This window comes from Sceloporus undulatus, chromosome 2 (assembly GCF_019175285.1).
Source record: "Sceloporus undulatus isolate JIND9_A2432 ecotype Alabama chromosome 2, SceUnd_v1.1, whole genome shotgun sequence".
Lineage (NCBI taxonomy): Eukaryota > Metazoa > Chordata > Lepidosauria > Squamata > Phrynosomatidae > Sceloporus > Sceloporus undulatus.
This window is the reverse complement of record NC_056523.1, coordinates 139,107,292-139,133,765: the sequence shown is the minus strand read 5'-3', so window position 1 is coordinate 139,133,765 and position 26,474 is coordinate 139,107,292. Positions and strand designations below refer to the sequence as shown.

General features: G+C 43.1%; 1 protein-coding gene across 5 annotated transcripts in view; it reads right to left on the bottom strand.

Moving 5' to 3' along the window:
- The window catches only part of CASKIN2 (CASK interacting protein 2), a 183,371-nt gene that overhangs the window by 30,293 nt on the left and 126,604 nt on the right, over window positions 1-26,474 (bottom strand). For 4 of the 5 annotated variants that reach the window (XM_042448997.1, XM_042448996.1, XM_042449000.1 and 1 more), the window contains exons 3-10: window positions 18,429-18,480; window positions 9,011-9,108; window positions 7,762-7,907; window positions 5,706-5,801; window positions 3,380-3,510; window positions 2,719-2,827; window positions 1,800-1,908; window positions 1,327-1,421 (exon numbers count right to left, since the gene is read on the bottom strand). In XM_042448997.1, the coding sequence (XP_042304931.1) occupies window positions 1,327-1,421; window positions 1,800-1,908; window positions 2,719-2,827; window positions 3,380-3,510; window positions 5,706-5,801; window positions 7,762-7,907; window positions 9,011-9,108; window positions 18,429-18,480 (836 nt within the window). The remainder of the gene's footprint in view (window positions 1-1,326; window positions 1,422-1,799; window positions 1,909-2,718; window positions 2,828-3,379; window positions 3,511-5,705; window positions 5,802-7,761; window positions 7,908-9,010; window positions 9,109-18,428; window positions 18,481-26,474) is intronic. The other variant, XM_042448998.1, reaches the window with a different exon arrangement.

The window sequence follows — 26,474 nt, the reverse complement described above, 5'->3', positions numbered from 1 at the left end:
TACATATCTCGTTATCGGGATCCTCAACAGATTTTTCCAAGACGACCTGAGTGTGTGGGGTGGACTATATGGGGATAGGTGGTCCTCCAAGTACCCTGGGCCCAAGCCATTTAGGGCTTTATAGGTTATAACCAACACCTTGTATTGTGCCTGGAAGCGAACAGGCAGCCAATGGAGGATCATGCAGAATCGGTGTTATATCATCGGCCCTGGGACATCCAGTGACCAACCTAGCTGCCATATTCTGCACTAGCTGAAGCTTCCGAGTTTGGTACAAGGGTTGCCCCATGTAGAGCGCATTCCAGAAATCCAACTGAGAGGTTACCAGAGCACGTACCACTGTTTCAAGTCCTCCCGGCCTAGGTAGGGTCACAGCTGGCGTATCAGCCGAAGCTGGTAACAGGTGCTTCTGATCGTCACATCCACCTGAGAAGTCAGCTGAGCGACGAGTCCAAAAGCACCCCCAAACTGCGAACTGAGTCCTTCAGGGGGAGCGTGACCCCATTCAGGACAGGTGGACAAATTTCACCACCCGGACCGGGAGAGCCTATCACTAGTACTTCCGTTTTCTCTGTATTCAAGCTGAGTTTGTTTTTCCTCATCCAGCCCATTACTGACTCCAAGCAGAATGAGAAAGATGAAAGGAACCAAGGCAATAATTAAGTTTAGCATGCACTGTAAAACCAGGATTTTCTTGAGATGGTATACAGCATTGTGCCTAAGGTACAAATAAGGAAGCTTCCCTCAACTCCATGCAAAATAAGTGGTCTGGAAAGATCCATAATTTGCCACCTAAACTGTCCATCTCCAACGTAGGGATAAAAACAGTGGCCTACCCTTACAGGGCTACTATAGGTTAACTAAGTAATATTGTGTGAAGCCTTCTACAAGATGGTGTTCTCCAGATGTTTTGGGCTTCTTATTCCATGATCCCACACACTGGCTAGGTTATTTGAAGTCTATGGGAGTTGCAGTCCAAAACATCCAGAGGACACCAGGTTGGGTAAGGCTGCTCTAAAGGGCTATATGCTAAGCTTTGCCATCATCATACCATATTTTTATTGTCAGGACTAGAAACATGATTTTAAAAACAAACAAACTTTGCGCTTCTCAGAGGAATGCTATGTCTGCATTTAGATTTTAAATTTTGTACTTTTTCTGGCCTCCTACAGAATTGTGGCACACTGTGCACTCCGTAGTTCTCCAATCCACTGTCAAGGTAAACTATCTTTGTATTATTTTCCCAGCTACTACAGTCCTTTATAGGGTTCTGGCACAGGTTGTACAAGAGCCAGCAGTTTATATGGGCTTCTGTAAATCTCTCACCGTTATGACATCTCCGGCACGGATGTTGAGAGCAGTTGGGTCATGGAGGTTCCAGAAATCCTTCAAAGCTCGGACCTTCAGGATTCCTGATGCCTCTGAAGACAAAGGGTAGAGGGAAGAGAGAAGGAGGGGGTCAGAGAAGGGAAGACATGGGAGAGGAAGGAAGGAAGGAAGGAGTATGAGATGATGATGATAATAATAAATTTACTCATGTGTAGAATTCCTCCTACACCCCATAGCCTGTCCACATGTTTGTTGAAGGCAGTCTGTTTTCTGAGCTTTCTGAGATGGACGTGTTTTGATCAGGATTCCAAGAGAATGGTAGAGCAGAACACCCCAAGTACCTACACTGCCTTTACCCAAATCACTTCACTGTTAACCATCCAATGCAAAGTCATACTGGCCATAGGAAAGGTGCCGAGCAACTTTCCTTACATTAGAAGCCTCCCATGACTAGCTTGTGGTCTGCTCACCTCGTAGCAGCTGCTTGATGTCTTTGCTGGCATGTGAAGTGGTGAACTGATTCACAATGTCCAGGGCGGTCTGGTTGTACGTGTTACGTATGTTGACATCAATCCCCCCCTAACCAGATAGAGGAAAAAGTTAATTGATGAGCCTAGAAGAGAGAAAGCATTCTTGGTCTGAGCAAGATTTCACAATACAAGCAACTGGCTTGGTTAGAGCCAGAACTGGATGCTGGTTCATGTCAACCTCCTAAGCCAGAACTCTTGACAGCCAAGGCAGCCTTTTCGCTGTCCAGGGGCTGCCTTCCCCTACTTCACTTGTTCATTGTAGGGGCATTGGATCTGTCACGCCTTAGATTTGCCATACACGCTTAGCCTCAGTTTCTTACAAGGATGTCACTAGCCTCCTTCACAGGAGAGTTGGCAATATGAATCAGGGGAAATGGTAGAGCACTTTGTGCATTGGACATGCAAAGATATTATTTTCTTTTCAAAAGTGTCCCTCTATACATTTGATAACAACATCTGCAATTACTTACGAAGCTGGGTGATGGTAATATGGATGAAGGGAATTGTAAGGCTGCACCAGCAAGCCCTGATTGTGATGAATGCTGCCTACGTCCCTAGCTAGCTGTATCTTTGGTTGGTGTGTCAAGGAGCTACACCCATGGAACAATGCATGCAGGGTTTTTCTTTGTAAGTGAAGGGGAATTCCTTACACAGATCAGAAAGTGCTGGACTCAACACTGAGGCAAGGCTAGGGATCTCTCCTCATGAGGCTTACACATATAACTCTGTGTGTGTGTGTGTGTGTGTGTGTGTGAGAGAGAGAGAGAGAGAGAGAGAGAGAGAATCTGTTCTTTGCTTCCTATTTTCACTTCAAAGATTGGAAACCTAGCAACTATTCCTAATACAGTGTTAGCCTCACTTGCAATAGTAGGCGCACCACCTCGGTCTTCCCATACAGGGCTGCCTCATGCAAAGCAGTGCCCGTCTTTGTCTGTTTGTTGATCTCAATTCCAGCTTTCAGAAGTTGCCTGTGCAAATAGGGACATACAAGCAATGAATACCAGCAGTCAAAAGATGGAACAGATTCCGCTGCCCAAATCACAAAACTTTGATGCACAGAATATCTATGCAGAGTGACAATAGTTGGAGGGAAGGAGAAGGAAGAGGATACCCACATGGGTTAAAAAGGACCAGTGGCACTACTTGCCCTGCAAGGAGGATTAAATAGCAGTATGACACTGTCGGTACAATGTATGACATTATGGTAATGCTAAAAGGGAGGGGGGAGATTGCACTTGATCATAGCAATTCAACCAACAGTAACTCCTACTACTGAAAGAACCAGAAAACAGTTTGTGACTGTTTCCCTTTAAATACTTGAGGGAAAGTGATGATTTGCACCCACTCCTATAAAGGCAAAAGCACACACTATTTCACCCTATATTTCACTCCCATCTTTCCAGATCTTGCATAAATGCTCAATCCTGTGTAAAATACAAACAACCCTAAAGCTAACAGACCTGGACTCCAGTGTGAGGACTGGGATTTCTCCCTTTATTGGTAGCATTGAGAAGAGCTACCTGATGATCTCCTTGTGTCCATTCTTGGCTGCCAAGTGTAGAGGAGTAGTGTAGTTGGGATCATTTGTGTCCTTAGATTGTCCCTCGAGCAGAGCCACACACATGTGGCTGTTCAGGAGCAGCTGGGCCACCTAAATGGAACAAAGGGAGGGACAGACAATGGAAAAGACGCCAACTATAACCTCTTGGGAATTTAGATGGCCATATCATCATTAAAATAATCTTCCGGTGAATCTCTTGTATTATTACTATTGTTATTTACACCATGACCAAAGAGACCAAAAGATGTCCAACCTACTTGTAGCAAACTTCTGCATATTTAAAAACGGTGGCCAAAAGGAGTGACCCTATTCCAAAAGGAGCATGAAGTTTCTGTACTTTTAAGACAGGGTGGGCAATATGCACCCTGTAGACTACCCTGGACTCCCAAGGCCATTTAAAACTGCACCACTGAAATTTAGGAGCAAGACATTTAAAGTCCTTGCAACCATGTTGAGTATTTTCTCTTCACAGAGATTTTTTTTTTGTAGTTTGCCTCAAAATATTTCCTACTTATTTCCTAGTTTGCTTCTGAAATTTGGCAGCTGGGGGGCAGCAGTGCAGTCCATAGTGGGTTGGGGGTGGGTGGGATTTGCTGTTGGGTTCACTGTCCCTGTATCAAGACTTCCAAGGGAGAGGCAGGTGGCCTGAAGCAGAGGCCCTGCCCCATTCTAGCACTGCAGAAAAGGAAGGGAGGGGAAAGGGACACCTGCTGCCCATTTGCCTTGCCTTGTAACTCTCAATAGGTCAGATTCCTGTGCCTTTGGAAGAAGAGTCATCCTAGTTATCATCATCCTCTTAGTTCTCCCTTTTCTTCCACACTGCACCTGCCCATTCCTTGCAACTCCTTTTGCCCAAAAGGGGTAGAAACATTAACAAGGGTAGAGCTTGGGGGAGCCAACTGGGAAAGGTCACTACAGTGGAAAATACCTTTTCATTCAAGGGCCTCATTCTGTCTCTTTGAGAGGCTTCAATGGAGCTGGCCTCCACATTCACAGGGAACATCTACTCACACACAGTACAGTGTGTACCCAGAGGCTCTTGGTGTGTTATTTTGCACCCCAACAACTCTATATTGGCCATGCTATTTATAGTCTATTGACAAAATTGACATTCAAGACATCCCCTGCTTTGGGATGAGAATAGATTATTGACATTCCATACCCCCACCCCCTGCTTTGGTGCAGTCCAGGCCAGTATCCCCCAGTTCATGTATAGTAGTTGTCCTTCCCTTTAGCTTAAGGGGGCAGTGAAGTTTCCTGCCCACCTCACACCTCAGGAATCTTGAGCAGCCTCTTGCACCTGTCCCTGAATAGTGGAGACAGGAATCCACTGACAGCTCACAGCTTTAGCAGGTTGGAATTCCAGACCTCCTATCCCAGCTGGCCTTGGTTTTGCCTTCCACAGCTTAGAGAGATTAACAGGGCTCAGGCACTGTCTGGTTTCTGATGGGAAGAGGGAGAAAAGACCTGACATAAGTCCTGTCAGCACTGTTGGAGCAATAGATATGCCTCTGAAGAACTCTTATTCTTGTGTTCCAGAGTCAAGAGTCAAACTGGCTGACCCAAGGTCAGTGTGCCAGGTTTGTGGATGAGCAGATTTCAGCACATGCACTAGTAATGCATTGCTATTAAAGGTAGAGGAGGCCTGTCCACTTTTCTCCATGGTGTTCCCAAGATACCATTGCCACTCTACCACACTTTAACTCATTTTATACATTAGAGTGTTTGGTATAAAAACTACTTTCTAGTTTGTCGGGGAGAAGAGGCATTGCCTGGGATGTGTGAAAAATGTATAATACAGTTAAAATGATTTTCCACATGGGAGGAAAAAGAAATTTAAAAGAAAACACCGTTCCTGGGGTGGGTGTGGGGAGGGGTAAAAATAAATAAATAGTGGATATATCAAGTGTATATATGAGGGATCAGTTAATTGCTGAGAACACTTTTGAGATAGGATGAGACTAATTTGCTGGCTTTTAAGGTAAAATGTTTATATTAATAAACTCAATATATTTTAAAAAAGAATGTACAATATTGTTCCATCCTTTCATGAGGAGTGTCCTTAGGCCTCAGGGGGTGTGAGGATGACTTAGGAAAATTCTGGGAGGTAGAAAGGGATGGAGGGAACATTATGATAAACTATTCAAGCAATGATGTTGGGCCTTCTGCCATGCCAGAGCCTTCTTTCATGGTAACTCTGTAATTGATCATGAACTGGGACTATGATAGAACTCTTTGCTTGGAGTGGCTTGTTACAGGTAGCAACTACAGACATGTCTGCTCACCTTCAGCCTTCCAAACTCGCAAGCCAGGTCCAGAGGGGTTTTCTTAGCCTTGTTGATGAGGCATGGGTTGGACTGGTGCTGGAGGAGCATCTCCGACTGCAGGAGGATAGGGAGAAATATGGAAAGAACAATATGAAACTGGAAAAACTGGCAGTGAATTGTATAGATAGACGTCTTATCTCCCTGTGATTTATGGACAATAAACTCCAGGCCCTCCTGCAACAGGGATCTTGCTCAGGACTGACAGTAACACAGAGCCACCATGATCATAGTGGGGTATGAGTGTGTTCTTTCATAGACGTGTGATCTAATACAAACTAATAAAATTTAGAGGTTCTCCGGTCTGCCCTACAAAGTCTTCAAGCCCTTTCCAGGGTTAATTTAGAACAAACTAAATATCATCTCATGGTGGTCTCATCTGACTCCCCAAAAGTCTCTTTGGCCACACTCCTATCCCTTACAAAGAGAAAGGAGTATCTGCTTTACATGTTGGAGAAGATGCACATTCCTCAAATTCACATGGGTAATGCAATAGCAAGTACATTTCTATACTGCTTATCAGTGCACTTAAGCACTCCCTAAGCAGTTTACAAACTGTAAGCCAACTACCCCCAACAATCTGGGTACTCATTTTAGCGACCTCGGAAGGGTGCAAGCCTGAGTCGAGCTTGAGCCCTTTCGCTGGTATTGAACTCGCAACCTTATGGTTTGTGAGTGAGTGGCTGCAGTACAGGCATTTAACCACTGCACCATCAGGGCTCTTAGGCCTGCACACTCCTCATACTTGCAGGGCCAGTGAATCTTGTATCTGATGCAAGGCCTGGTGTTAAAAGAATTTCAGCTTTCATTTTTTTAGAAAAAGCAAAGTACTAGTCCACATTAGAGTTCAGAGAAACTTGAAAACATGTGGACAATTGTTCAATAAAAGCTGAGCCTCAAGGAGGATCATATGTTTATCGCATACTTGGAACAGATGGTTGCCCAAGTGGTGAAAAATGTCTATTTGTCATAGCATGTGCTTTCCCTCAAATACACATCTTGTGCATTCATGCTTAGCATGCTTTGGTTTCTGATTAGACATTGGAAGACAAGCACAAGTTTAATTTGCAGACCTTGCTGCTGAGGCATTTACCTTTGTGGAAACTGTTTTGTGGGAGGAGAAATGGGTTAACTGTAGTGAATGCACACTCTCCTTAACATCTTAGTTTGATTGTCAGAAACCAAGAGCAATATATCAGAACTTAAAATATTTGGAAGCCTTAATGCTATATGCATTTTTTTTTGTTTTCTTCCACATTTGTTATTACCTGTTCTTTTGTACTAATGAAATTTAATAAATCTCTACAGTTGAAGTCATCAACATTTAGATATTAGCTTTTTTGCCTCCTTGTTTTTTTTACAGATCAACATATACTCAGCTCTGGGAATGGACTCAGATAAAGAATAAAATACTGTGCAGATTCACAATGCTTCTCAGATGAAGGTGACGTCTGCAATTTTGCCCTTTTCACTGTCTGCCTGAAGAATTTCACTTCCTCTTCACCCCTTGTACAGGGAGGTAAAGAAAATGTTGACTGTTATTCATGACAATATCCTATAGCAGTTTCACAGTTGCATCCATGCTTTGCACTGGGGCAGGCTAAATACAGTGGATCCTCCGCATACGCGGTCTTTTTATTGGCGGCTTTGAGCATAGGCGCTCAAAGCCGCCGGCGCGCGCGGGGCGGAACGTCCCATTCAATTGAATGGGTGCGCGCACCCGTTGCGCCTCACACACTGCTGTGCCGCCGTGCCCGAGCCCCATTGTTTACAATGGGGCTCGAGCATAGGCGGAAATCGCCATATGCGGCGGGATCTGGAACGGATCCCCCGCGTATGGCGAGGTTCCACTGTACTTTCATTCATGCAGTAGTACTATAGTTCAATCTTCAGTTAGCATGTGAGCTTGGGCTGTTGGTTGGCAGATGAGAAACTGGTGAGAGGTGGCAGGATGATAGATTGATAAAAATAATCCAGATTGGACATGCCATTCCTTTTCTCCTTCTCTACCACTCACCACTTCATAGTGACCATATTGCGCAGAAAGGTGCAGTGGGATCTGTCCGTCCAATGATGCCATATTGACTGAAGCAGCAGCCCGTAGCAGTAGGCGAACTGGTTCCACCTTCCCTTGCCAGGCAGCATAGTGTAGTGGGCGCATTCCTATAGGAAGACAGTATCCAAATGGTAAAGACATAGGCCTAAAATTAGACGTGGGTGTACTCTGGAGCTTGGCAGCTTGAATGATTGCCCCAGAACTCTGAAAGGTCACACCATGAGATTATACCTGCCAGTTTGGGCTGCAAGTAGGGATGTTCTGGTCACTTTTAGGGGGCTTTTTTCAGGAGTTTCTGGTTGTTTTGGGATTGTCCCATGAAACAGTTTTGTAAGCATTTCTGAATAGGTTTTGAACAGGAACAGAGGGCTTGTGGAGCTAAAAAGGTGGCCTTTTTGGCTTAAAAATTTCTGTTGGTAGGGGCCTTGAGAGAGTCTTTGTGGGGTCCCAATGAAGCCCAAGGGGTGTGTGATTCCCACCCCTGGCCTAAATGCTATTGCTCTTCCCAACTACAGTAGCCCACTGAATCAGAGGCAACTTGAGAAGTAAACATTTATATAATTCCATTGATTCAATGGGCCTGCTCTGATTGGGGGACTATTAAGAAGATTTTGGTCACTGTAGTTTTAGCCATACTTACAGAAGATTAACTGAAATTAGAGGTTTAAGCAAATCTTGGAAAAGTTATATTTTGGAATAACTTCTAGAACCCTCCAGCCAGCATGGGGATTATAGATGTGTTACTCCAAATGTGGTTTAAAATTAATGATGACTAGCTTAAGTTCTATTGATTTTAGTGAGTGTCCTTTAAATATCGATCCAGCCTGGAGAGAGGCTGCATAACAGGGAGATTCTAGGGATACAGAATGACAATCTTGGTCCAATAAAGCAAAGAAACTAAATGTAACACAGTGTGACTATCACCTTTCTCAGTCCTTTGAACAGGTATGGGCCAGGAGCAGGAAGCGTAGACAGTGGCATTATTCTACCAGAGAAAATGATGACAAGTGTCAGCCTCCTGCTACTGAGGCCAAATTACAAATTTAGCCATATTTAGAAACACTCTTCCTTCACCATATTGTTTGTGAAAGACACCTTTCCCTTAGTGAGGCAAGATCAGCGGTAAGGCCATTCCCTCACATTGATTACTGAGGCAAAAACAGAAAGCTATCTCCTTCTGGGCCAAGAGAAGGAAAAGCAGAATGCTTACCATTGATGTCCTTAATGTCCACAGTGGCCTGTGCCTCCAGCAGCAGGGAGATAAGATCCAGACTCCCAACCAAGGCTGCATGGTGTAGTGCTGAAAACCTGAGAATAAGAGAGGGAGGAGCATCCTTGAATATAGTAATCAATGAGCCCATACAGACAGTTCAAAATAAAGCTGCTTTGGGTCACTTTGGAGGTATGCTGTTTAAATGATGCATGCGTCCTAAGAGGCTGGAAGCCACACTAAAGCCATGCTCCTGTCCTAAGGCCTGGAGCACAGCTTTAGTGTAGTTTCTGGCCTCTTAAGATGTGTGTGTCATTTAAACAGCATATCTCCAAAGTGACCTAAAGCAGCTTTATATTGGCCTATCTGTATGGGTGCAATGATTGTTGACTTATAGTCCAGTCAACCTAGTGGAAACTATAGCATCTACTTCAGTTGACTCTGACAACTGAGAGGGGCACCAATGCTCTCAATAATTCAAACGTTAATATCAACTGTAATCAGCTGAGTAACAGATTGTTGTTTTAATATTTCAAGATTTGTTAGACCAACATAAAAAAGAATCTATAGTATCAGTTTTATAGTATTCTAGGAAGCAGGGTAATTCTGAATTGCTAGGCATCTGCTGGGCTATCTGGAGTTGTAAGATTCCAAAATAATGGACATTCCTTTAAAAAGAATGGCATAAAATAAATGACATCTGGCAACCTTAGCTCCTTGTAAACCACTGCTTTTTACAGCTTTCCAGTAATAGCCAGACAAGCTCAAAATGCTGAATGACACGAATTTCTCATTCCTGCATTGCCGGGTAAACCAACTGCTCCAGAAATTGACCCCCGCCCCCTTTAGACACCTAATTATGTGCAGGGCAGGAAGGTTCTGCTGCTGTGGCTGGGGTGGTAAGGACCCAGCACATTTAATACTGGCCATTGCTACTATTCCCATTTTGTGCTTTGATAGACCTGTCCTCAAATTGGTATAATCCTTGGTTGGGGAAAGACACTGAGTGGCATAGAATAAGCTGTGTACAGTTATGTAGCAATACAGTCTTCCATTTTCATTCTTAATAAGTAACACACACAAAGTTCTACAAGTACAGTTGGCCCTCTACATTTGCAGCTTTTACTTTTAAGCATTTGATTATTTGCGATTTTGATTAACACGTTCTCTCTAGGAATCTCTAGGTCCTCCTGTCCAATTCTACTGGAAGTTGACCATAGAGTTTTGCTGGAGAACCTAGAAGTTCCTAGAGAAAACACTTCTCTAGGCATTGGTAGGACCTCCATAATCATTCTATGATCAATATCTGGCAGATGTTGACTGTAGAGTTGCACTGGAGGACCAGGAAAGTCTTTGAGAGGTATTCTCTTGGGTAAAAAGAACAGTGTTTTTTATTTGCGATTTTTCCACATTCATGGAGGGTCCTTCACCCTAACCCCAGCGAATGCGGAGGGACCACTGTACGTCTTTTCTAATCAGTACACCATCCTCCATGCCTTTTTAACACCCCATCCATCCCTCCCTCCCTCCCTCCCCCAAATTTTCTTCAAAATTGGAACTCTCTCTACCATTTTTATTTTATTTATTCACTCATGCCTATACCCCAAACTGGGATTCAAGGTTGCTAACCAAAATTAAAACATTATGACATTTTTTTAAAAAAGGTACAAGGAAACACTTTGGTTCTGTTCCTCAACACATACTAGAGGTGTGTGAGAGGTACTTCCATTTCTCTTTAAGGAAAAACAAACCACGAGATGTCCCATAAGCAATGCTAAGAATCAGCCAACTGAGTTATTATTAGCTGCAGGGGCACTGCAGTGGGGAAGGGAGGGAGGGAGTGTGTTGCCTTGTTTTTTTGGCTGATGACAAAACTGTCAGACAGCAAAACTAGGACTGTGGTGGTCTCTAGCCAGGGGACAGATGACAGTGGGCATGTAGTGTATCTCTGCCCCTGCCCCACCTCTCCCAGCTTGCCTTAACTCTGGCAATCTCTCACAGCATGCCTTTCCTACTGTCTGAGTATGTGAGGCTACTGAGAATGAATAGACCCTGTGTCTCTAGTATGCGAAAGAGGCTTGTTTATCCACAGTCTCCCTGCAACCCCCTCATACCACCCTACTGCCAGCACCCGCCTTCCTCTTGCTCAGTGCTGATTTTGTCCATTCAAACTGAGACAGGCCCAGAGCTGTTGAGAATCAACCCTCTTCAGCAGTGGAGGAGAGGTTGGAGCCCTCAAAGCACAAACACTCTCCACAGTGAGGCTGAGGGAGTGTGGAAGGCAGCTTTGTAGTAGCCAAGGCTGGATTTATGCACAAACTACAGACCCTTGGACTGTGAAATGTCTCCCATTCATAAATATGAGGTTTTACTTAACTGTTAGATTCATACACTTTAGGGTGAAAGTATGCAAAGGGATTTTGTAGCATCTTCGAGACTAACTGAAAGACAGAAGTTGGTAGCATGAGCTTTTGTAGATTTCAGCCCACTTCCTCAGATGCACATTTAGGGTGGATGGTAATACTGAAGGGGCCTTTAAATCTGACCTAGCTTTGGGCCACAGCGTGTCTTAATCCACTCCTCCTTGTATCCCATTGTAAACTGTATACTATGTGTAGTTTAATGAGAGAAATGAATACAGTAGTAGACATGCCAAGACAAAGTATAAAGGAAAGAAACCCAAGTGTATAATAACAGTACCCACAGGGGAGTTTTTTTCCTTAGCTCCAGACTTCCAGCCAGCAGTCAGCTCATGCTGTGCCTTTGCTGCAAGACTGGATGTTCCAATTATCGTTGCGGTGACCTCTTTGTGGGAAGAAGGGGACCCCTGGAGCCAAGAGACTGGCCCAAGGCTCTAGAAGGGCACTGTGCCCACCCATGAGCTCCCATGAACAGGGCTGAAGAGTGAGATGGTCACTGCTTAGCAGGGGCAGGCAGTAGGGGTGGGTCCCAGAGCAGAGCCCTGGTGAAAATTTTCCATAGTATTAAAAACAACAAACAGAAGATTTCTACTCTGTGGAGCTGCAGCTAAGCTTCTTGCTTATCATGCTGCTCTGTTCTTTCTGACAAACTCCTATATCAGCACAACAGGCAGAAATTCAACATGAGGGATAATAACACTGATAGGAAATGCCTAAATTCACTACTATACAGGTGTCTCAATGGGGGGACCCCTGTCCAAAAGCAACTCCTTGTTAACTTTTGTACTAGAATAATAATAAAAAAAAATACTAATATGCACTTTCACAGTCTCACATGTCTTGTGTATGTCAGTTGATAAAAATACCAATTCAAATCCATTCTAGTTCCAGGATGTAACACAGCAAAATGTAGAAAAAGCGAAAGATGTGTGTCTGAATACTTCTGTACTTCTGTAACACTTCTGTAAGGCACTACTCACTCTCTCTCTCTCTCTCACTCTCTCTCTCTCTCTCTCACACACACACACACTATATCTGGATATAAATGCAACAACAATAACACTTACTCATTTTGCACATTCATAGAATCATAGAGTTGGAAAAGACCAGAAAAGCCATCCAGTCCAACCGTCCTGCCATTCATGAATTCTTAATCAAAGCACCCCTGACAGATGGCCATCCAGCCTCTGTTTAAAAATCTCCAAGGATGGAGACTTCACCACCCAGGGAGTGTGTTCCACTGTTGAACAGCTCTCACTGTTAGGAAGTTCCTCCTAATATTGAAGTAGAATCTCTTCCACTGTTCCTATTCTCTGGAGCAGAAGGAAACAAGCTTGCTCCATCTTCAATGTGACATCCCTTCAAATGCTTATACAGGACTATCACATCATCTCTTAACTGTCTCTTCTCCAGGCTAAACATACCCTATGAGGAGAGTTCTTAAGTCTCTCCTCATAGGGCATGGTTTCCAGACCCTTCACCATTTTATTCACCTTCCTCTCTGGACATGCTCTAGCTTCTCACCACCTTTTTTGAATTGTGGTGCCCAGAAATTGGACACAGTATTCCAGGTGAGACCTGACAAAAACAGAATAGAGTGGCACTATTACTTCCCTTGATCTAGACACAATACTTCTATTGATGCAGCCTAGAATTTACTAGGAACTCTTTCACATGTAGACTCGTTAAGGCACGTGTCCCCCATCCTATATCTATGTATTTCATTTTTTTCTGCCTAATTGCAGTACCTTACATTTCTCCCCACTGAAGTTCATTTTGTTAGTTTTGGCCCAGCTTTCTAATCTATTAAGGTCATTTTTAATTTTGATCCTCTCCTCTGGGGTATTAGTTACTACTCCTAATCTGGTGTCATCTACAAATTTGATAAGCATGCCCTCTGTTCTTTTGTCCAAGTCGTTGATAAAGATGTTGAATAGTACTGGGCCCAGGACATAACTCTGTGGCACCCCACTGGTCACTTCTCTCCAGGATGAAGAGAAGCTATTGCTGAGCACCCTTTGGGTTCGGCTGGTCAACCAATTGCTAATCCACCTAACAGTTGCATTATCTAGCCCACATTTTACTAACTTGTTTGCAAGAATAATTTGGCCCTCATAATTTGGTTATCCCCTAGGTGTCCCATCAGTGACTCTATGTGTGAGTATAATGCATGTATGCATGCGTGCGCGCGCACGCACACACACACTTATATAGCATCTAATGGGGAGGCTCTAGTGTATTGGTTGCTGAACTAGGATCCCCAGATGCTGGACTATAGTTCTCAGAGGCTCTGACAATTAATCACCCTGGGTAGGGTTCTGGGAGCTGTTGTCCAAAGAGATATCTGCTTTAGTATCTTTGCTTTGAGTAAAATAACTACCACAGCAGGGACGTAGCCAGGATTTTGGGAAAGGGGGGGGTCCAGACTAAGTGCCACCATTTTGAGAGGCTAAGAGCCCCCCCAAGACACATTAGAATGGCACCACTTGAACTTCCGTTATGGCTCCGTGCTGCTATGGAATCTTGGGATTTGTAGTTTTGAGGAGCTGTCTGGCCATCTCTGTCAGGTGCTGCAACAAACTACAAGTTCCAGCATTCCACAATATGGTGCCAAGGGCAGCTAAAGTGGCATCAAACTGGATTATTTTTTTCAGTGCAGATGCAAACTGAGTCCTTCCTCTGAAGCCGTTTACATCAGATAAATTCAGCTCGATAAAGCAAAGCGCAGCTGTTCAAGCAATGAGTGGCAGCCACTCTGTTCATGCTCAGAAGCACTCTGTTCATGCTTTGAGACACTGCATTCCAACTTCTGAGCTGAGCTAAGAACCCAGGCTGCATCCACACATTTCATTCCCACTTCCAAGAGGGATTTTTAATTCCAACACACACACTACACACACACACACTACATACACACATGCACACAATTTTTAATTCCAAGACTCATCTATCTATCTATCTATCTATCTATCTATCTATCTATCTATCATCCTGTCATAATTTTAAATTCCAAGACATTATACCTTCCTTTCTTTTTATAATAAACAAACCCCTTTAAGAGAATCCTATTTTGGGAGAAAGGCAGGGTATAAAATCAATAAATACAAAATTATTGTGCAATAGTCCATCAGTGCATGGCTTGCATTATAAGACTTTATAACTTTAAAATGTTATACATTTAAAAACTATTAAAATCACAGTAGGCTCAGAGTGCTACAGAATCATGGAATCATAGAGTTGGAAGAGACCCCAAGAATGGCCCTGATCCAGTCCAACCACATTCTGCCATGCAGGAACTCCCAGTCAAAGCATCCCCAACAAATTATGTAATGGGGGTGTCCATCTACATTGTAGAAAGATATACTATAGATTAATGCTATGGAAAATCACCACCTTGAGTCCGTATATTGGGAGAAAGGCGGGATATAAGAAAATAACAACAACAACAATATCTGGGTATTGTAGTTTTGTGAGATATTTAGCCTTCTTTGTCAGAGAGCTCTGGTGCCACAACATACTACAAATCCCAGGATTTTCCATAGCATTAAAGTGGTGTTGAACTGGATTATTTCTGTAGTGTGCAGCCTTATTAGACTGCAGTTCCCAGCAGTCTGTGGTGCTGCTGGATGATGGGGCCTGCAGTCTAGCATTGCCTGGAGCAGAGCCATAGGACTCCAGAGCCCCAATTCATCCTCTGGCAGAATTTTGGGGAAACTCCTTTAAAAAGGCAAAAATAAGGAAAATAAAAACTCCTTGCAAAGAAAAATTCAGAGGTCTGCCAATGGACTTTGCTTCCAAGGCAGGAGGGCAGAGAGGCCCAGACCTTTAGATTGATTCCTTAGGTTAATTAATTAATCCTAGAATCCTAGAGTTGGAAGAGACCCCAAGAATGGCCATCCAGTCCAACCCCATTCTGCCATGCAGGAACTCTCCATCAAAGCATCCCCATTGATATGCTGAAAAGGGGCCAGCTAAGTGTATTTGATTTTATTTTTCTTTTAAAAATGAGAAAAAAAAAACAAGGCTGGAAGGAGCCAGAAAAGGGCCAAGCCTTGATATCTGGACCCCAGAACATACTCTAACTCCCAGAATTCCATAGTCATGAGCCAGAATGGAGCCAAGCGTCAATATCTGGACCCCAGAGCATACTCTAACTCCCAGAATTCCATAGCCAAGAGCCACAAAAGAGTTAAATCGCTGCCAAACCTGGTTATTTCTTGAGTGTGGATGCAGCCTGATGCAGCCTCCTGTCCCTCCCTCCCTCTCCTCCAGGGCTTTTTGGCTCCTCCCCCTCAGGCCTCGCAAAAAGTTTAGGGGCGGCACTTGCGCTCCTCCTGGCTTTGCCAGGGCCGGGAGGAGAGGAAAGGTGCTTGCTGGAGCACGCGTGTGCACGAGCGCAGCCCCAAACAAACGCCAGGGGCCCGGGCACCAATTCTGCTCCTCCTGAAGCCTAGAGCAGAGCAAGTGGCGCTCTCCCTGGCGTTTCATTGGGGCTGTGTGTGTGCGCGCACGCTCCAACAAGCACCTTTTCTCTCTTCCTCTTGAAGGGGGGGTCCAGACCCCAGAAACCCCCCCCCCCCTTAGCTACGTCCTTGACCACAGCCTCTCTTACAGAATCATAGAATCTTAGAGTTGGAAGGGGCCACAAGGGCATTCTAGTCCAGCCTCCTGTCATGCTGGAATACACAACTAAAGCATCCTTAAAAGATAAGGCTCATATAACCTTTGTTTAGAGATCTCCAAAGGAGGGGAACCCCACCCTACCACAAGGCAGTCTATTCCACTGTCAAACAGTTCTTACACTAAAGAAGGCCTTCCCAATGTTTAGGTGGAATCTCTTTTCTTGTAATTTTAACGCATTGGTTCTTCTTCTAGTCTCCATAGCAGCAGAAAACAATCTAGCTCCATCTTCAACATCTCTTCATACCCTGTATATTTAAAGTTGGCTATAATGCCACCTCTCAGTCTTCTCTTCTCCAAGCTAAACATACCCAGATCCCTAGGTCACTCCTCGTAAAGCTTGATTTCCAGATCTTTGATCATCTTGGTCTCCCTTCTCTGGACATGTGCCAGCTTGCCAACATCTTACTTGAAATGTGGTGCCCAGAACTGGACACAGTATTCCTGGTGAAGTCTGATTACCCTGATTGCTGTTAACTGAAGCATGGGTGTTATTCATTGGTTTTAAAATATGTGTTTAGCCCAATATGGCACCAGGGCCATCATTTCTGCTTTCAGAAAAGGGGCAGGCTGAGAAATGTTACTTATTTGTTGGAACAACCTCATATATTTCAAGATAACAACCCAAATTATAGGTATTCCTGTGGAATAATGGTATGAAAATTGTGGAGGGACTTCCTTTCCCTGACCCATACTTCCAAATAATGCCCTGGAGTGTGTTAAGTAGTTATAGTTCTTAAAAAGAAGACACAATCTATACAAAAGTACAGTTTTTGACAATGATTGTGATAATAGGATATTTATTTGCACAGCACATTTTATGAGTTCAAAGTGCTCCACAGGCATCTAGCTGCATTCCTTATACAAACACTGTAATGTAGAAACCAACAAATAGCAGGGGAAGGAATTGGCAAAACTACCTCTGAGTATTCCTTGCCTAAGAAAACCCTATGGAATTCGTGGGGTCACTATAAATCATCAGGTGACTTGAAGGCACATTGACACACTCACACACATGTACACACTTACTTCCTGGTGCAGCCTTCCAGTCACCATACTAGCTCATCAAGGCAGAAGCTGGGACCCTACTACAATACAACAACTTGTACAATATCAGGCATATATACTCAAGAAGTAGTAAGTAAACATCTCAGGTAAACAGGATTGCACTCCCAGTGAATTACAACCTAAGTACTTTCCAGTTACCAGAGGTCCCATTCCTGAAATGTGATGCAATCAGGACTGGGTCTTTGGATAAGCTTTTGTCCCCTCTGTCAACATTTGGCAAATTTAATATACACTTGATTACTTGCTCTGGCTTGGCATTATCACTATCCTTTGATTTTCAGATTTCTACCTACGGTATTTGAACTTCATTTTGCCTGTTCCCAATCCCTGGGAGTTAGTGCGGGTGGAAACTTGAGGACAGAAGATTCTGACGAAATTCCTATACTGTACTACATTTCAGTTTGGAACCCAATGTAATCCTTGTCCTTTCACATAGGACTCTGTCACAGGACAGAAGCCCGACCAAGTGACATTCACTTCAACAGCCATCCCCCAAACTGTGGCAGTTAAGAGCAATATGCCTTAAAATAATTGGCTTGGGGAAACATCTGTGGAGTGGAGAGGATACATTTTGCTGTATGTTTATATAAGGATAGGGGGAAAGTAACATCAGTGCTATAGGAACAGAAATAAGGAACGTTATACTGCTAGTTAAGCAGCATTAGCTAAATTTTAATGCAGGTTTTGACCTTAATCCACAATGATTGCTTGTCAGTGTTCTGGGAAGCTATTGTATTTTTCCAAGAGTGGGGTTAGAAGATAACATTCTTCTCAGCAAGTGAGGAGTCATTGCCCCTCTGAACAGATGCATGTAGCGGCAGTCCTCAAATTACCTTATTAACACAAACTCTACTTCAGCCTTTCCCAGTTTGAGGCCATTCATATGTTTTGCACAACAACTCCCATCTTCTACTGCTAACTGGGGATAATGGGAGGAGCAATCCAACACATTCAGATGGCACCAGCTTGAGTGGGCTGCTTTACTCAGTTACTGTATTTCAATGAGTTGTATGCCTAGCAATGTTTTAAGAAATTTGTTTTATTTTCCTAATTTGAAGTGAATGTCCCACAGTCTCACCACAATGATGGTGGGCAGAGCCGTGACAAAAATGCCTTGGCTTGTAATCAGATACAGTAGACAGGGACGAGTGGATTAACTGGAAAATCTTTATCCTTTTTTGAGCGACATGTTCATTGTTCTCTTTACCTTGTCAACACTTTTGTCTCTGTTTAATCAGATTATTACATACCCATCCACATCCTGGTAGTTCACATTCAGTCGTTTAGCTGATCCCAGGAGTTCTAGAGAAAAAGAACAAGAAAGGGGAGAATGGGAAGAAATGTGTCAGTTCAGGATACTGATAAACAAGAAGATGGTATGGCTAAACATATATTTCAAACAAATGCTCAACAATGTTTAGAATAAGAACCTGCAATTTTCTGTTTATGAAAACTGGGGGGAAACACTCTCATCACATATACCGGGTGGTCCCAAACTGGAAAACCTGCTTAGCTTTGACAATAAAAATGGCATTTGAAAAGTCACCCAGTGGACACACTCCTCTTTCTGATAGAGGTCTGGACTAAACACATTAAATAACACTTGCAAGAAACAGAACCAAGATTAAAGTGACATTGATTGCAGAGGCTTGGTTAGCTATCAGGATAGTAGAAAAAAAGCCCATTCGTTATTTTTGCCTCTTTAAACATTCACGAGTTTCCTTGTCTTCTGTGGAAAAAAATACGATTATCTTGCAAAATGAGTTCAGTTCCCTGTGAGTTATAAGAAATCCAGCTACTTCCTGCTTGACTTTCTTTTGTGCACAATTGGGCCATCTCTCAAGACTTTCAGTCTAACATGGCTACTCACAAAAGAGAAAATGCACTGACAATCAATCAATCAATCAATCAATACAAAGGGAATGGATTTGTATAATATTTCTATAAGCTCTTTAATTGGTACAATGGCAGGCATAGAAATAATGAGTTCAATTTAAATTTATTTTGCCATAAGTGGGAAAGACTGATCAGCTGACTGGCATGCCTGATTCTCAGTCTGCTGTCCAGGTGTGAACAGCTGCTAATGGACAACCACTGGGTAACACTGAATCCCCTGCTCTTCTTTAAAATGGACTGAGAGTGAACAGTCTTTCAGACATTGGGGCATTTTCTGTAATGGATGTTGCACTGCCACCCCACAACAGACTAACCTTGCATTACACAGGACAGTGCTTGACCCATCCCTTCAGCTTCTTCTTCCTTCTTTTTATTCTAGCTTCTTCACTGTTGCCTTTTACACACCTTTTCCATAGGTATCAGCCTTCTAGTTGGTTCATTTTTCATTCCCTCCCTTCTCCAGTACATCTGCTGCCACCACCAAATCATTCCCACTCTCACTTCCAGAGTCTCTTCAGTTAGTTACTCTACTTCCACAAAACCAGAGTTACATAACTGCTATTTCCATTGCACTGAACCAGTAGGCCAGTATCCTTGTACTTCTCATCCTTCTTCTTTCTTAGTGTTCTCTCATTTATAGTGTAGTGTCCAGAAAAATGCAGAATTAGGACTTTTGGCTTCTGCCTTTTTGTCGTTTACCCAGTGCCAGTGAAAAAGCCCACAGACCAGATGGCTGGCATTTTTTGCTCCAAAGGCAGAGGTGCCAGATCTAGGAACTGTGAATGTAACCATTGTATTTGACATTCCACTCCCCTTGCCTTTCCTCCAAATTCTCCATTTTACAGGAGGTGTGTGACTACAAAGGACCACAAGGAAAAAGACCCTTCTCCTTTTTCTAAGTAAACCACGATAGCTTCATCAGTTTAGATTGTCACTCCTTACACTGAACCTAGTTTACTCCCCTCTCGTACTTCATAAGGGGCCATTTTCTTCAGGAATTTGGTAGAAAACAACAGGAAGTCAACAGAAGGAATGGACAATTACTTTTATTACAATAGACAATTAATTAACATGTACATTAGAAAACATGCATGAAAATATGTAAACATTTCTACGCAGATTTCATATTACTTTAGTCTCCTCCTACCCATCCTCCTAGAAGCTTTGGTGAAAAAATATTCAGTCTATCATGGAAAATTAAGAAGGGGGGGGGGTACAGAGCCAGTGGACATGCCTCAAGTTTTGAGAATGTCATACAGTATGTACCATCACAAAATGGCTGCTATGCTGGGTGCAAATAGTCATGAACCACACATTTTTGAAATGGTCTGCTGGAGAAACAAAATGCAAACAAGTTGCTCAGAATCCTAAATTCAAGATGTGGCCTGAGCTCTAACACACAAAACACCTCTTTTGAACCAATTTTTTTCAGCTTCCAAACCCATTTCACAAGAAACAGCTCACTTGGACATGAAAGTACAAATCAGAGATGAAGCCTGAGCACCCACATTTTAAAGATTACATTCACTTCAAGAAAGCAGAACAATTTAGACATTCATAGCATACAAACTGTGCTCTTCAAGGAAACACAAAACAACAAAACCAATCAACCAAAACATCCTACATCAAACAAGCAAACTAGGCAACACATACAACACAAGCAAACCTGCCCCCCATCTCTGTCATCTCCTCTAGCACCCCAGGATGATCTCCAATACTCCCCAGATTAACTTTTTCCTGGGCTGCCTTGAAAATGAGGTTACCAGAGTGAAAACTAGAGCCTGACAGCTTTAATTGTTGTGTAGGGGGGTGTTCTCACTTAAGATTTGAAACGATTTAAAATACAATGTTTTTAATAAAACCGATTCAAAATAACCCTGGTCTTATCCCGCGTTCCGAATCGGTTTTATTCTTCGTTCCTATCTGGTTTTTTAAATGGAAGTTTTTACCTGCAAGCGTTACTACTTGGCATGAAATCAGTGTTTAAATAAATCGATTTTTCTCCTCCATACCTTATTTGGAGCTGTCAATCAATAGTACGTCAGAATGACGTAACGTTAATCCGGAATATTTGGAAGCGATTTAACTTTTGGCATCGTTTCCATTTCATTGACAGTTTGTGAATCGATGTATTTTTGGCGGTTCCCCCCCCCCCAAATGGACCAATGAAGGCGCTTAATCACTCAAACGTCCTCTTCTGCGTCTCCCCATATTAACTGCCATAACTCAGTGCTAGGGAATCCTGGGAATGGTAGTTTATTATGGCACCAGCACTCTCTGGCAGAGGAGGATAAATGTCTCACAAACACAACAGTTCCCATAATTCCTTAGTACTGAGCCAGGGCAGGTTAAGGGGTCTCAAACTGTATTATTTCTACAGTGGGTTTGGAACTACAGATGAGTTTTTTTCATAAATTAAAAAAGTTGTTACTTTATAATTACCTTATATATACACACACACACACACACACTCATATGCATATATATATATATATACATACATGTGTGCAAACACACACACAAATATATATGTGTATATATACCTATATGTTTGTGTGTGTATGCATTTATATATATATGCATGTGTGTGTGTGAGTATTCATATATAATTGTGTGTGTGTGTGTCTGTCTGTCTGTAGTGTGTGTGTGTGTGTGTGTTTGCCAAATCGGATCAAGGAGGAGAAGGCAGTGGGTTTCAGTGGGTAGAGACTCTGCATCCAAAGCCCAGGGTTGGAAAATGGGATCAAGGAGGAGAAGGCAGTCAGTTTAAGTGGGATAGAGACACAAGACAGAAAAGGGGAAAAGAGAACAATCCCAGCGGCAAGAGGCTGCAGACCTAAGAGAGAGGAGAGAGTGAAAGCCAAATAAAGCAAGAGCAAGAGACGTCCCAAGACAGCCAGGGAGAATCCCTTCAGAGAGCCCAGAGATCAATAGGAGAGGCTTCTGGCAAAGCAAATTTGGGGAGCCCAAGCTGTTTCCAGAGAAACTATGGGGATGGGTTTTGCAGGACAGCATCCCCTCTTCATGTCTCCCAAGACAGCCAGGGAGAATCCCTTCAGAGAGCCCAGAGATCAATGAAGGAGGCTGCTGGTAAAGCAGGGAGGGAGCACTCTTCCCAAAGATTCTCTTTCCAGGGTTGGAGGAGAAGGCAGATTCCATTTGAGAAAGGGAGGGAGAAAGGCTCTATTCCCCCCCCCATTGATCAGAGCCCTTCCCTGCCTGGACGAGATCAGATGCCTCCTCGCGAGGAGCCTTCCCTTCCCTGCCTGGGCGAGATCAGAGCCCAAGCGGGCAGGGAATGCCTCTTCGAGAGGAGGCTTCCCTTCCTGCCTCTCCTCCGTTAGAAATGGGCTCTCCCCACACAGAGGGGAGGTTGCAATCCACCGGGGGAAGCCTTGTAGTCCTTTGGCAGATGCAGGCGCTTGAGCAGCCGGGACTTCAGGCGCTTAAAGCGCTGAAGAGATTAAGCGCCTGTAAACCATTAAAATAAAAAATAAAAAAATCCTTATCTCTTATTGAAAGACCACAGCGGACAAAGGGGTGAGGGAAGCAAAAATGGCGACAGCCACGACGGATGGGGACAGAAAGGGCAACTCCCCCAAGGCCAGCCCCATCGCACTCTGCTCCTCCCATCCAGCTAACCCGATTTCAAAGGCTGTCGTTCCTATTTAAATGCTCCGGTTCTTATCCCGATTCAAGGGAAAAACGTAGGTCCGACCCTAGTACTTTTTTAACACGCGTTAAATGACAAAAACACGATTCAAAATTTTAAACCGCTCCACAATTCGATTTGTAGTGGGGACGATTGCGGGTTGCTCTAGAACAGTTCTAGATTTATATCGGTTCCTAGTAGGAACGCCACTCCTAAGATTCGATTCAGAACGCGGGGTTTCGCCTAGTGAGAACACCCCCTAGAAGGAATTTCAGCAAGTGTTGTTGGTCATGCAAGTAGGTAACAAGCAACACCTAATGAAATTCCCACTTTTTATAATAAACCACTAAAAGTATAGGAGTCCCCTCCAGTTTTTAACCTGGCAACCGTAACTGGGCTGCAGCTGGCTGCTGTTATTTTCAAAAGATGCTTCTGAGGTGCCTGTGAAAGCCAGAAGCATTATGAATAGAACAAAAAACAGGAAAGCAAATATTCACAGTAGAAGAAGAAAGGAGACAAAGTCCCACATGCTGTGAGAGGGTCCAAAAACTTTTATTTCTTAAAAAGCCCAATGTGTTTTAGCCTTATCACCAATTGGCCTTCTTCAGGAATAATTATCAGAAATTTCTGGAACCGAAGTCTGCATTTTCAGTCAAAGTGGACCTTCTGAGTATTAGAAGGCCCTCCTGAAACAGGTTGGGCTTTTTAAGAAATAAAAGTTGTTGGACCATCACACTCCTTTCATTTTTCTGCTGAGGCATTTTGAGAAATAAAGATGAAGTCAGAATATTACTTTTGCAGAAAACAAGCCTCCCAGGTTTTTAAAATGAGCTTTTAAAAATCTAACCAGTAAAATCAGGAGGGATTGTAGAAACAGCAATGGAGGTGTCTATGAAAATTAGGAAACTCAGGCCTAGGAGGTAAGCTATGTATTTTTTGCTATTTATTGTTATTGTTATTTGTTATGTTATTTTTATTGTTACTATTATTTGCTATGTATTTTTTTTACTGTTGTAACCTGCCCAGATTTTTGGTGATTAGGCAGCCTATAAATAAACCACTATTATATTATATTAAGGGGAAGAGAGATAAGGTGATTGGTGCTAGTAGAATGACAGCAGAAAAGCCTTATAAGTATGGAGAGAAGGCTGTCTCTCTAAAGCATCTCATGGCTGAAGACTGGTTTGGTAAGGCCAGACCAAATGCACACGTGTCACTATAATATTATAGCATCATCTTTTCCCTCTCTCATACAGGTTTTTAAAACAGCTTTGCCTGACAAATAAACTTTGGTTTTGAAAGCAAGCAATGAAATTTTGGTTCATCCTCAGTTGACTTTCTTCAGGCTCAGATAGACACACAAAGACGTAACAGCATTATAACTGGTAGAAAACATATGAAGACTCTGGATTTGCAAGATCTACTATAAATACTAAGAACTTGGCTGCCCAAACTTGCCTGCTCATCTAAACATTATGTTTTGCCTACCACTCTCCAGAGCCAAGTTTTCTTTTTTCTACAGTCATCAGCTTCAGCTGCTGACCTTCTGAACTGGAGAACATATCCTTACAAGGCTAGATTTGGAAGTATAGTTCTGAATGCTAAATGCTGAGGACAGACCACAGTGGTTGGCCATCAACGACATATTCCACTTGTCAGTTTTCCAGTGCTGACTGGCTCTTTTTTGGAAACAGAATGCTCAGCCAGACTCGCTTTTGATCTGATTCATCCAGCAAGGCAGTTCTTACATTCTTAACCACCAGAGTAATATGGATGCAGACACATCTGTATGCTGCTGCTTCTGAAGGCCTGGCTGCATCCCATTCACACAGGCTATATCCACACAATGTGTGGTGGTGGCTATGAGCTCAGCTTGGGCTGCTCTGCACATAACTGGCTTCACAATTCCAGTGATACAGAGTTTCTGGAGAAAAGATCCAGGTCTTTCCCCCCCAGGGCTATTTCTTGCATAGATGGTTGGCACTGCACTAGAATGTCAAATGAAAAACACAATAAGGGGCTGGGAAGCAGTATATTTTGTATACAGGTATCAGGACTATGCACAGATGTCTTTCACTAATATACTTTATAAAATATCAACAGCCAGGGTTGCCAGGTCTGGACATTCCCAGATCCCAGGATTTCATGGCCAAAATCTGAGACCCAGGGACAGCTTCTATAACAGTCATACGGAGCATTCCTATTATGTTACAAAGATGATGTTACAAGGAGCATCTCCTGGTGGTTTCATTGTCCAAAGTGACATCAACTTTTAAAATTAAAAATTAAAAACATCTAACTAATAAGGAAAACACACACACACTCTGTCTGTCTCTCCCTGAGATTCCTCCATTTTACCCTAAAGTGTGAAACAGAGGCCTGAGACAATGGAGTTTACTGCATAGGCCCTGTAATGGGCCTGTCATGTTACAAAAGGGAGCATAATGGTAACAGGAGCCGGCACAGAACGCTGTTTACCACACAGGAGAACGCCGCCGCTGGTTTCCATCGCGTTCCGGATGCATTCCCCAGAAGGCAATTTTCAGGAATGGTTTAGAAGTGTTCCTGAAAATCGCCCCCTCTGGGAAGCATCCGGAAAGTGATGGGAACTTCCAGTGCTGGCATCACCGTCGTTCTCCTGTGTGGTAAGATCCGTTCTATGCCACCTCCCCTTCCCATAATGACCCCTTTTGTAATGCGACAGGCCCATTCCTGGAGCCTGTGTGATAAACCCCAATATAATTTAACTGAAATTAGCCTGGGATCTTCCTGGCCTCTGAGAAAATATAGAGCCTAATTGCTCTTGCTAGTTTCTGCCCAAAACTGGAAGCATTCCCACAGGTCCTGCTAACAGTAAGACCTTTTGATCTTACCTTTAAAAGAAGCAGTACACAAGAGTATCCTAACAATAGCGTCTTGGAGAGAGCACAAGAGTACCAGGGCATGTGTGATCAAGGAGGTCTTCTGCTGCTTGTACTGCACACAGCACATTTTTCTACTTTGTTGGCACTTATAAGGCTTTAGCTAGATTTTCCCAGGCTCACTCTTGTGAGTTTGGTGTGACCTGCATTATGATATTTCCCAGTTCATTGAAGTATAGCTACTGCCTTGCTCTGCTTCAGTTGCTTGCAAAATTCCAACTGGCATAAAAGATGTACAGTTGGCCCTTCTTATACACAGATTCAAGCAAAAATCTTCAAAAAGTATACCGTAAATTTCAAATATCAAACTTTGATTTTCCATTTTTTATAAGGAAAAGATGAAAACATAACATGAAATTTGAAAATTGTAGTTCTTCATTCTTTGTAGAAAAATAGGGTTATGATAAAATACAGTATGAACAAAGTAGACAGCTTTTAGTGTGTGACTATGAAAACATAATTGAACATGATGGTTAATCTCAGGCTATTTGAATATGCCCATTAATTTCTAATAACACTATCAAAATCAATTTCTCTGGCAATGCTAAATCAACAAATTGGGTATGAGACATAGAATCATAGAATCATAGAGTTGGAAGAGACCGCAAGGGCCATCCAGTCCAACTCCCTGCCATGCAGGAAATTCAAATCAAAGCATCCCCAACAGATGGCCATCCAGCCTCTGTTTAAAGACCTCCAAGGAAGAAGACTCCACTACACTCTGAGGGAGTGTGTTCCACTGTCGAACAGCCCTTACTGTCAGGAAGTTCCTCCTAATGTTCAGGTGGAATCTCTTTTCCTGTAGCTTGCATCCATTGTTCCGGGTC